Source organism: Natator depressus, chromosome 16 (genome assembly GCF_965152275.1).
Source record: "Natator depressus isolate rNatDep1 chromosome 16, rNatDep2.hap1, whole genome shotgun sequence".
In the NCBI taxonomy this organism is placed as follows: Eukaryota; Metazoa; Chordata; order Testudines; family Cheloniidae; genus Natator; species Natator depressus.
In genome coordinates, this window is record NC_134249.1 from 19,183,511 (window position 1) to 19,196,026 (window position 12,516).

Here is a 12,516-nt window from a genome sequence, read left to right on the forward strand (position 1 = left end):
TCAGCTTAACTTCTGTACCCAGAAAGATAATGGAGCAAATAATTAAGCAATCAGTTTGCAAACATCTAGAAGATAATAAGGTGATAAGTAACAGGCAGCATGGATTTTTCAAAAACAAATCGTGTCAAACCAGCCTGATAGCTTTCTTTGACAGGGTAATAAGCCTTGTGGATGGGGGGAAGTGGTAGACGTGGTATATCTTGACTTTAGCAAAGCTTTTAATACTGTCTCGCATGACCTTCTCATAAACAAACTAGGGAAATGCAACCTAAATTAAGCTATTATAAGGTGGGTGCAAAACTGTTTGGAAAACTGTTCCCAGAGAGTAGTTATCAGTGGTTCAAAGTCATGCTGAAGGGCATAACAAGTGGGGTCCCGGAGGGATCAGTTCTGAGACTGGTTCTATTCAATATCTTCATCAATGATTTAGATAATGGCATATAGAGTACACTTACAAAGGTTGCGGATGATACCAAGCTGGGAGGGGTTGCAAGTGCTTTGGAGCATAGGATTAAAATTCAAAATGATCTGGAGAAATGGTCTGAAGTAAATAGGATGAAATTCAAAGGACAAATGCAAAGTACTCCATTCAGGAAGGAACAATCAGTTGCACACATACAAAATGACTGCCTAGGAAGGAGTGCTGCGGAAAGGGATCTGGGGGTCGTAGTGGATTGCAAGCTAAATATGAATCAACAGTGTAACGCTATTGCAAAAAAACTGAACATCATTCTGGGATCTATTAGCAGGAGTGTTGTAAGCAAGACATAAAAAAGAATTCTTCTGCTCTACTCCATGCTGATTAGGCCTCAACTGGAGTATTGTGTCCAGTTCTGGGTGCCACATTTCAGGAAGGATGTGGACAAATTGGAGAGAGTCCGGAAAAGAGCAACAAAAATGATAAAATGTCTAGAAAACATGACCTATGAGGGAAGATTGAAAAAATGGGGTTTGTTTAGTCTGGAGAAGAGAAGACTGAGAGGGGACATGATAACAGTTTTCAAGTCCATAAAAGGTTGTTAACAAGGAGGAGGGAGAAAAATTGTTCTTCTTAACCTCTGAGGATAGGACATGAAGCAATAGGTTTAAATTGCAGCAATGGAGGTTTAGGTTGGACATTGGGAAAAACTTCCTAACTGTCAGGGTGGTTAATCACTGGAATAAATTGCCTAGGGAGGTTGTGGAATCTCCATCATTGGAGATTTTTAAGACCAGGTTAGACAAACACCTGTCAGGGATGGTCTAGATAATACTTAGTCCTGCCATGAGTGCAGGGGACTGGACTAGATGACCTCTCGAAGTCCCTTCCAGGCCTATGATCCAATGATATGGATAACGAAAGTATGGGAAGAATACTCCTGTAGTCTAGGCATATATAGATTGACAGTGTGCCTTCAACACCTCTGTAGAGAGAGCCTTATTAATCTTTCTCTTGGCTATACACCAGCGTGAGTGAGAGGAGGCTCAGACCTATAGAGCCAGATCCTCAGACGGTGTAAATCAACACAGCTCCGCGGATGTCAAACCTCAGCTAAGGAACATGCCGTTAGTGTTCGTGTGTGTATGTTGTTACAAATTATTCCTTAACAATATGTACATTTATCTATCAAGACAGGTTATAGTTTCTACATAAGAGACAGTCTTCCCTACATAATTAAGCTACATTCCCTATACTACATATAACAGAGTAAACATACATTGTCTCCAAAAATAGTTATACACATATGCTGGAAACAATGTACGTTCTATTCAATAGGATCATGTAGGGGAGAGTTAACACTCCATATCTGTACTAGGCTGTCTGGGGCACCTTCATTCCTGGTGTAACTGCATGGAAGTCAAGGAAGTTGTATCAGCGATGTATTTGGGCCTCTTTGCATGCATTGGACACATGGTTTGTTTTATGCACACTGGGCCAAAGCCCATTGGCTTTAATGATTTTGCACTAGCATCTGCTACTAGAGTTTTTGGTCCACTGTGCAAGATTTCTGGTCCCAGTGGTGTAGAGCCTTTGCTGGTGACAGCACGAGGTGTGGATCATGCTGGCTTTGGTTGTGTCTGGCAGTAGGATGTAGAAGAAACTGGATGATTTTCTCTTTCTATTGCAGTTGGCGTTGAGAGGACCTGCTGGCCCTATGGGTCTTACTGGAAGACCAGGCCCCGTGGTAAGTAAGTAGCCAAACACTGAGGACAAGAAGGCAAAGCTGACACCAGGGCATTGCCTTGGAATTGGATCTCTGATATTATTGGTGCCCTGATTGTCAGAGAGCCTTCATTTTGCTGACACACACATTTGCTCTCTGGCCTCTGCTCACTGTCCCATGCCCCTGTGTCGGGATTTGGATGTGCACACTGCTTTGGGGTAAACAATCTTGTCACAGCTTCCCTGTGCTCCCCCACGTCAAGCAACGTCCCTGTCATCGTCTATGAATGAAGCCTTGTGGCAAACAGAGACGTTACCCCCGAACATGGCCACATACTCCTGGAAAAGTGCTTGTTTCAGCACGCAGGCTCTAATTGCTGGAGCAGCTGTTATTCTAATCCTGTTGCATTTGGTGCTGTGGGTTCCCAGCCAACTCTCGTGGTCCCGGGGGTTAATGCATCCTCCTTGACATCGTTCAAGTCTTGACCATGGCAAAGCCTAACCTAACTGTATTGTGCATCCATAGGGACCCCCAGGCAGTGGAGGACAAAAAGGTGAATCAGGAGACATGGGGCCTCAGGTGCGTATGAGAAAATCACGTAATTTTCAAAAGGGGGTGGAGGTGGGATCTTGTCTAAAGCTACTAAGCCTGTAACCAGGGCTTTTATAGTGGCCCATCTGGAGGAAGAACTCAGGCTTTCTAAAGGGTTAATAAGATTGGACAGACATGAAAATATGTTCTGCACCTACATGAGCATTTGAGTATCCAAATACAGAGCTCAGAGATCCTGAGACAGTGGAATATTCCACATTGCCGGCCTTCTGAAGAGCAGGCCAGTACTGATGATCCAGGACATCAAATCCTGAAAGCCCTTACTTCCTTCTTAATCTTTTCCCAGGCAAACCTACAGTTCAGTACACGGAGAATTTTGCTCCCCGTTTAAGTCCTGTAAGATTCTGGGACGGGCTGACCAGGTTCAGTGGTGTGGGTGGAGAATCATGCCCTTGGCATGCCACGCTGCTCCACCCGGGAAAAGGGAGGAAAATAGTGCTCTTGTCTATTCTGGCTACCAGCACCTCTGAACCTGTATCAGCCTAAACCTCGTGATTTTATCTTCATCTCGAACAGCGCTTCCACTGGAAACAGTCTATCCACACAGCCTGGGCAAACACTGAATACAGGGTGCAACAGGATTCTTGGAGGTCCCACTTTCATAACGCAGGCAATAGTTCCAGTATAGAAATCCTGAAGGCCCCTAGTTAGTTTGTAGCTCACACTCAGGCAAAACTCCCATTCTCTACAGTGCGAAGCCTGAGTAAGGACTGAAGGATTTGCTTCCAGAACATGGAGTCACCGACAAGTGGGGAACGGTTCACATGATTAAGATATCCCTTTGGGGATACACCAATCAGTCCTCATGACACAGTGGGAGTTTCCTGTCCTCATCCCCTGCACAATGGACCTTTCCTGTATTTGATGTACAGAGGACTCTGTCCAGTGAGGTTAATGTCGCATGTTCTGTGATCCCTGCGACCTTTGCTAGTGGCATTGTCTTAGCTGGTACATTACTCATCTCCTTCTCTGGTTTCCACCCTTGTTCTTTTATCTCCACTGAACCACCCGAGGAATGAGTGGCTCTGCCTTTATACATTTGCTTACTTTGGGCCAGGTTTACAAAGGGGTTTAGGCACCTAAACGTACAGATAGTGGCTTACCTTAAGTAGGTAAGGTGACGAACTTCAATGGACTTTCAGTGGGAGCTAGGCACCTAATTCACTTCAGCACTTTTGAAAATCCCACTGAGTATCTCTAGGCACCTAAATATCTTTGTAAATCTGCCCAGTTGAAAAGACATGACAAGATGGGACTTAACCCTTCTTTTAGCTGCACTGGACAGGCCTGGCTAGAGTGGGCCTGTGTCTTGGTCTTGTCCTCTGGAGAATGTGCATACGGTGTATCATCGTCTGCTTCGTTTTTTCTCCCCACTCTCTTCAATCTATTGCAGGGTCCACGAGGCACTCAAGGCCCCCCAGGCCCATCAGGAAAACCAGGCCGCAGGGTAGGTGCACTCAGAATCTCTTTGACGTATTTGAAATCGGCTTCCTGCTGCTGCTTAGCAACTGCTGAGGGAGAGGGGGCAAGGAGAGTGTCACTGAGAAGGTGATACATTGCGGGTGACTAGCCGCCCCATGTCACAGTCCTACCCAGGGGCCAGACTACGTTGGCTTCTGAGCATGGCAGATATCTGTAACAGGGAGGCCTCCCAGTACCTCTAAACTTATATACATATAATGGGGAGGCCTAACGGCTCTAAGGCATAAAGAGAGGGTTGATGGGGTGAGGTGCATTTCCCATTCTATTCCACGCTTCCCATCTTCTCCTATACGGTTGCTCCTCAGTGGTTCAAAATATACCTGCACGCATGCACTGGGCCTGATTCTCTCACACTGCTTTTGCTGTAACTCCATTGGCTTCACTGGGTTACTCCGGATTCTCATTGGAGTGAGCGGAGGATCAGACCCATGGGATATACATACAGGAGATCGTGTACGTCGTACTCACACCCTATGCATGCATCTCCACAGGTGCACGTTAAGAGGTTGAGCTTAAACGCCATGTTGCTTCTGCATGCTAGAGCATCGGCTCCACTTGCTGGCGGGAGAATTAAGAAACTATTTTGCATGACCCATTCCTGGGTTACTAATAAGTTTTTAACTCGTTACAATCTATGAACACCATAATTAACATTTCTTGCAATGTGCCGATTTATATTTTATTCATGTCTTCTCTTTTAAATCAATGGCCATGTCCCGGTATCCAGGGTCCCTACCATTTTACATTGTACCCTTGGTTAGAGAGCCAGGCAAAGATAGGGCTGCTGCTGTCACAAAAACAGACTGTCATTTTCTCCCCACAAGGGAAACAGTCCCACTGCCAGTGGGTTCTGACTTATATAAAACTTCATTCAGCCACAAGCCAAAGAGCAGATGTCCCTGTGGTCTTGCTCAGCTTTTGTACTTGATTTGCCTTTCCTCTCTTTCAGGGACGTGCTGGCAGCGATGGTGCCCGGGGAATGCCAGGGCAGACAGGACCAAAGGTAGCTTTACGCATTTGTATGTTCTTTGCATTCACATCTGCTTTGGCAAATACAAACCAAATGGACCCTAGACAGAAGGAATTCAGTCCACTAGGAAGGGAAAGGTCCAGCAGTGTCTATATAATCATGGGCTCGAAACATTAGAGGTGGAAATGAGTCACCAGGGTCAGACAACAATAATGAGAGATTTTTGGTACAAGGTTTGTTAAACCAAAAAATTCCTTTGAGTAAGAAATATGCTCCCTCTGTTGTGTGGTTGAAGAGCAAAGACTTTGGAATCCCAATTTTGAAAAACACACAATGAGCAATTGAAAACGTCATGAAATCAAACTACAGAAAAATACCCATTAACTGGGTGAGGAAACTTACAAAGTGTATCGTGAAATTTTAATATCATATATGAGATGAAATCCCGTACTTCCCTGTGATCTTGTACTATTAGGAAGCAAGAAAGGAGCTGTTCCACCAAACTGAATGCAGAGAAAGTTTGCCCAAGGAATCGTATATTAGAAATGTTAAGTAGTTTATTATCTGGATACTTAAAACTGGAATAGATGGGAGTTTCTTGATACAGAGAAAGGAGTCTGCAAACCATTTATCCAGTAAAGTGTGCATTAATGAGTGTTGTCTGTCCTCAGAGGAGCGAATGCCAGGGAGACATGAAAACCGGAATAATGAATAGTAGCCGAGATGGTGACTAATCCTATTGTGGGCGGACTTCAAGGGGCACTCTAGAACTTGACCAAAAAAAATAGCCATCTTGTTACTGCTCATGTAGCTTGTGTAGGCAACTTCAATTGCTTGCCAGGTGGATTTATCCTTCAGTTGCTCTGGCCTTACAGACTATTCCTGCTTATAAAGTATAGGGATGGAGAACAGGAGGAGAGGCATGCAACTATAATTCCATTATAAGTTAAATTAGCATGAGAGCGTGTTTAGTGGCTGGCAGAGCAGAATGGGACACAGGATTTCTGGATTCCCAACTTTGTTAGTTTACTAAGTGGCTGGGGACAAGGAATTTCAGCACTTACACAGGGATAACAAAACCTATTTTATGGGTGAGGTGTGCCAAGTCCAGCATCGTAGATGGAAGCACCCAAAATCAGTACTCCCTTTTTGTTTTCCTCTCAAATTCTGATCCTGGTGTGATTTGCCCATGGATGCTCAGGCAATTTATTGTTGCTTTTTAAGCATAAGGCCCTCCTTCCTCCCTGCTTTTATTTGTCTAGCAGGTTGTGGGCAAGAGGGTGGATTGCAGGGGGTCAGCTGCTGGTGCACTATAGAGTACATTACGGTGACAGATGACTACGCCACAGAGTGTGATGCCCACTAGTGATTTTCCTTGGTGAGGTGACTGGTTACTTATATACTCTGCTTTGCAGACCCCAGGGGCTTGTTCCAGCATAGCCAAGCCTCTGCTGAACTGATCCATGGGAATGTCTCTGTTTTAGCTCAGTGGTGCAATTCCCAACTTTAGTCCTACACACAACTTCTTCCTATCAATTAAAATATCAATGGATAAGTGCTACTGTGAGAGATCCTCCATCAGGCTCTGTTTGCACAGGATAAATCCCACCAGCTTCAAATGATGAACCTCTGCAGGGCAGAGGCTACCCAGGGTGCTGAATAATAGATGGATAGGAGTTTTATGATGTGCATTTTCTTTCCACTTGGTTCTCAAGTAAGACCAGAAACCTCAGTCACTTTATTGAAAGGAACATCCACTTAAACTCCAAAGTGAAGTCATCAGATTTAACACCCATCTATTTTCCTTCTTAGACCATAAACTTTCTTGTCTTTGATCCTGATTTTATTAACTCAGTTTCCTGTTTTGTTTCTTTTTTCCCCTTGAGTCCCTAGCAGGATTACAGGGAAAGCTTTGGCCAGAAAGGTGGGATGCTTTCTGAGGGGGCTTAGAGATTGAATTTGAAGAGGTGCTGATGGAGATGGGAAAGTTGGTATTTAGGTTGCTACCCAGGGTTTATGATTAGTAACGGCATGAAATTTAGACAGTGAAAATGTGGACTGAATATCGCAAAAACTTTCCAAAAGGAGGATGTGTTCGGCAGTAGAATACTGTCCCAGGAGAATTGGTGGAAGCCACATTGCTTGAGAAACAAAGATAGGCTGGAAAAATCATTACATGTACAATGGCAGTAATCGGCGAGATGGGTAAGATGGCATCATGGAACTTTTTCATCTCTAATTCTGAAGTCCTTGGGGCTGAGATAAGAAGCTGAAACACTGTCCAATGCCTGTGGATAAAATGGATCCCTCCTTGGCCCAGAGACTAATCAAAGTGGAAAGGGGTACAACAGTGAACAGAAATCTGGACTGACCTTGTCTTTTCTTGTAGGGTGACCGAGGTTTTGATGGGTTAGCTGGTTTGCCTGGTGAGAAGGGGCACAGGGTAAGTTCTCATTTCCACGGCATCCTGGCGACAATCTTAAAAAGAGAAAAAAACAAACAAAATGGCCATGGAACATTATAAAGGGTTATTGAGCTCCCAAATGGACCAGTAGGGGCGTGATACGGTGTTCTGAGTCTGTTGGGAGTTGTGTGGAGTGTGGTTAGAACTAAGAGGGAGACATCATGGGCTGGCCGTTGTAAGAGGATGACAGATCTCTGTAGGAGTGCATAGGACATGTCATAAAAACACATCCAACCACAGTGTCCGCATGGCGGGAAGCCATTGAAAGCTTCTGAAGGCACATGGAAGGGGGGAAAAAAAACCAGCAGACTTTTTGGAGGAGGTAACAAACGCCAGAAAAGTAGAAAAGAAGCAAGAAACAAAACCTGCTTTTATGGGGCTGTTGTTGATGGAAAGGCAGCCCCAAAAAATGGGATTCTTCTGTGTGCTTTGCAATTAAGCAAGAAGCCAGCTCTTTTGGCAGGCAACCCGCCACCCCCACCCAAGAATGTAACCATTACTTTCTAAAGCAAGGGGGGAGTGTTTTTAGCAGTGGAGGAGATTACATGGTGATTACATGCTATGGTGGGGCGGAAAGGTAGCGCATAAGGGCAGTGTTTAACCAGCTAGAAAATGCTGTGCTGTGTTTGGGTTGGAATGGGAACTATGCAGCAAAGCCAAGGTCCCTGTTCTCCGAGAAGCTGCTGTGCGTACCTTCGACACCCTGGCTGGTTTTCGTACCCATTATGAGATGTCATGGGGAATGTCTGTGATGGATTGTGCTAGTCCAGTGAAGCAGGCCCTGTGAGTTCTGAGGCTGCTGTTATACTGTAGAAAGGACCCTGAGATTAAGCTCTAGCCCTGGATGATAGAAAATGTGTCAGTCACAAGGCATTTCCCATACACCCAACGGGATCCCCCCCAAAACCCCAAGTTAATTCAAGTTAGAGGGATGTTCAGATAAGACGATATCCCTGTTTGGTGGGGGAACAGGCAGCTGTTCTTCGGGCAGGGGTGGTTTCCTTCTTGCCAGTTTCACATCAGGGAGGGGCAGCTCAGGAGGCATGGTCATTATTAGTGAAACTGATCATGGAGGACAGGGCTGGCCCTAGGTTTTGTGAAGTGTCACACGCAGAGCACCATCTAGCACTCTTCTAGCTATGACCAGTGCCCCCACCTTTGCATACCCATAATACAACCCAGTTTCTGGTGGCCTCCAGAGGCTATGGTGACATTTCTCCCTCCCCGCACCCGCCACCTAGATGTCATACACAATCTGCTCCTCCATTCCTGAAGCCCTGTGATCTCCCCTACATGGACTGGGAAGATAGGAGGTTGAGAAGAAGCACAACTATCTCCACAAGAAGTGTGGGACTGGAGAGGCAAGTGTGGGACACAATCTCTCACTGTTCCGTGGCAAAAGGGGACCACGGATGTTGGTTGAGGATGTTCCTCTGCCTGATGGATCACATGTGTGCACATGATAAATAGTGTCCTATATGGCTACGGAGTAGTGGCCATAATTCTAATGGGTTTTTGAGTGTACTAGGAGATTGGGAACAACTGAGCACCTGGTCCCACGAAGGTTGGGGAGAAAAGCGGTGGGGCCTGATGCTGCTCTCCCTCACACCTGCTTTACATCATGAGGGAGAAGAGAATCGGCTTGGCGTCTCTGGGGATTTCCTGAAGTGGCTGATTCTAATCTTACATTCCTAGGGTGATCCAGGCCCATCAGGTCCACCAGGAGCACCTGGAGATGACGGGGAGAGGGTAAGTTTATCTCTGAATACAGCTTCCTTTTGAATTCAGAACTATGCCCTGTAAACAAGAAGCAGGTGTGATATCAGACATGTAATGAAAACAAAGAGCAAGCAAGCGCTGGCATGTTATTCAATGCAAAATGCTGATCATCTTAAATGAAGAGAGAGCATCTGTAGGTCTTGGAGTAGACTGGAATTCTGCATCCATGCAACATTAAAACATATACTCGTGACTCAGCCTGCATTACAATGGTTCTGATCATGTTCTCTGTTTGGCACTTGTTTTAACTGGTTAATTCCAGCTGGCACTAGCAATGGCACTGAACGGGGCTCACGATGAAGTAGAACTGGTTGAAATTTTTCATATGAAACCCATTTTGGTGTCTCCCATCCCCCCACCCGAATGAAGATTTTTTGTGGAAAATTTTTGGATTTTTCAGTGTTTCCCTTTTCTTTTTACTAGTATTGAAAACCTGAACAATGTTGAGTTCCCCCCCCCTTCTCTTGCATTTTTCCTTTTATCTCCCTTTTTTGGTGGGAAAAGAAAAAGAGATTTATTATTGGGGAGGAAGGTCGAGAGAAGGGATAAAAACTGGAAAATGTTTTCCAAAAGGTTTTCTTTTTTTGCTAGAAAAATTGACAGGTTTTTTAAAAAAAATTCACAAAAAAATATTAGAATGATTTTTTTTTCTTTGTGAAATACACTTACCCTTCTTCAGTAAGCGCTAGTAAAATGCAACAAGGGCTCAGGGACAGGAGTTCCAGACTGCGCTGGGGACTAAACATTAAAATGGTTTCTAATCCCACCTCTGGAATGGTTCATGTTAGCTTTAGACAAGTGACTTGTTTGTTTCCTCTGTAAAACAGGCATAACACCTACCTTTCTCATTGATAGCTTGTGAGGATTAATTAGTTAAGCATAAAGTGCTTTGGAGTTGAAAAGACCTAAGTATTATTATTGTCCGTCAGCTGAACAATATGTAAGGAGATACAGTAACTCTCTCTGAGTATGTGATCAGTCTTAAATCCCAAGAGGGAAGAGGAATTGTTTGGGAAGGGGATATGACACAGAGAGAGTTTGACTTGGAATAATGGGATGAATTTTATTCAAAGAGGATTTAAGATGAATATCAATATTGATTTCCTAAGAGTGATATCCATCAGATTGTGAAATAGTCTCCCAGGTGAACTGGAGGGAGCCCCATTGTTTGAATAATTTAAAAATGAATCAGACAAAGCAATGAAGAATATTCTGTAGGGAACAATGGTGCATTGGTAGGTGATGGAGTAGATGCCCTAAAAATCACCCCATCTTTAATTTCTCTAATCTAAGGAGCCAACAGGTTAGTTCGGCTAAATTTAATTGCCATGCTGGCTTTTCTGTATTGGCTCCTCCATTCACTTAGTTACTAAGTCTGCTGCTTATTGATCCACAAGCCTTGAAGTGTTCTTACAATATCTCATCTGTTAACAAAATCCATCTTTACAAACAGAGATGAATTATGAAACATCCTCATAGGATTTATAATCTTCAGTAAATTCTGCACACATGACATTAGTCTCCAGGCTTATGAGGTCTTTCTTATGCACGATTACCATTTTATTACTCCAGGGAAGTTGGTTTTGTATGTGATTATTGTTTAACAAGGGTGAATCACCTACGAAGTGACTGAAATGTAGCTGATTTTCTCTCTCTCTCTTTCTCTTTTCCCCTCCACGGCCAAATAGGGTGATGATGGAGAAGTTGGACCCAGAGGTCTACCTGGAGAACCTGTAAGTACTTGCTAGTTCAAAATGTGGGCATCTCATTCTGCAGCACCTCAGTAACTCTGTAGTCCAGGGATCCTATGGCTAGTGCTGTGCTTTGCAGAGATACTGGCAGATAGTCACATAGTGCTACACAGTGTGTTAGATTAAATCTTCAAGGCAGTGAAGAAACATTGGACTCTAGCTGTCACTTGCAGATCTGTTCTGTCTCTCCTGTTCACAGCCATTTGAAAAATCAAGACACATTTCCTCCAATTTATTTATTCTTCAGACATTTTCAGCTAAACTTCTCAGTAGTTTTGTTTCCTCAGTGGCCCCCTAGTTAAAATTTAAAGTCCAGAATTTGGGCTGTGTTGCTTAGCAGTGATTGGTCAAGTCGGATGAGCAGAACTCCTCTAGCCTGGCTGTGGAGTGAATGGTTCATGGAAAGTGTATGTAAGCTTTGGTTTCAATGAGTATTCAAGCACACACAGGCTAAGCATTCGTTTTTCCAGGGCATTCATGCCGGAAAAACTTGATCACACAACTATTTGGGGAAAATGAACACTTGGGCCTTGTCTGGGTTGTTGAGACTACAGATACAAATTGGCTGTTAGACATCACTGTGTCATCTAACCCTGCTCAGAGTAGGGCCAAACCGCATGGTGCTTAAAATGCTAATGGCAGTTCCCAACCCACCTCCACTAAAGCCATGATACTGCAAAGGCTTGCACAGATACTTAGCATGATGCCTTGTGAATTGGAGTCACGTGATGAAATCCTGGTCCCATTGTGAGTTTTGCCATTGACTTCAGTGGGGTCAGGATTCCACCCACAGGGCATAAAGGAAAGTACATCTGCAAATCTTTGCAGGATAAAGGCCTAAGGCTCCTGATGTTGCTAACTTGGGAGTTGCTGAACCGGGGCTAGCAATGGAAGGAATTCCCTATTGTAGACAAGGCCAAAAGGGGATGCTAATGTGACCAAAGCAAATGCAGTGTAGAAGTTCAAACCAATATTGCTAGAGAATGTTTTGCAATATTCACTCAGCTCTCCCAAGAATTAATTTCTGCCCATTTGAGAGGTCCAAAAGCACAGTTGCTCCTGGCACCAAATAATCCTGACTTCATTGGCAACAACAAAAACTTTTTCTGACAATATGGAGATGCCTCTGTGCAATGAAATTGTCATTTCATTAAAATCAGCTTATTCTTATGTCGAAAACATATTTTCTTTGTATTAAAAGGGATGTGAATTACCTATCGTATGCCATCAGTTTTGCTTTTATGCTGTCTTGTTGTGTTGTTGTAAATACCACATTAGTGATACCAGAGTAACTGACGAGAAATGTTGGGAACG

At 44.1% G+C, this 12,516-nt stretch overlaps 1 protein-coding gene across 2 annotated transcripts in view; it reads left to right on the forward strand.

Moving 5' to 3' along the window:
• The window catches only part of COL5A1 (collagen type V alpha 1 chain), a 247,193-nt gene that overhangs the window by 144,319 nt on the left and 90,358 nt on the right, over positions 1-12,516 (forward strand). For both annotated transcript variants that reach the window (XM_074973666.1, XM_074973665.1), the window contains exons 14-20: positions 2,109-2,165; positions 2,670-2,723; positions 4,150-4,203; positions 5,188-5,241; positions 7,598-7,651; positions 9,368-9,421; positions 11,140-11,184. In XM_074973666.1, coding sequence (XP_074829767.1) covers positions 2,109-2,165; positions 2,670-2,723; positions 4,150-4,203; positions 5,188-5,241; positions 7,598-7,651; positions 9,368-9,421; positions 11,140-11,184 — 372 coding nt within the window. The remainder of the gene's footprint in view (positions 1-2,108; positions 2,166-2,669; positions 2,724-4,149; positions 4,204-5,187; positions 5,242-7,597; positions 7,652-9,367; positions 9,422-11,139; positions 11,185-12,516) is intronic.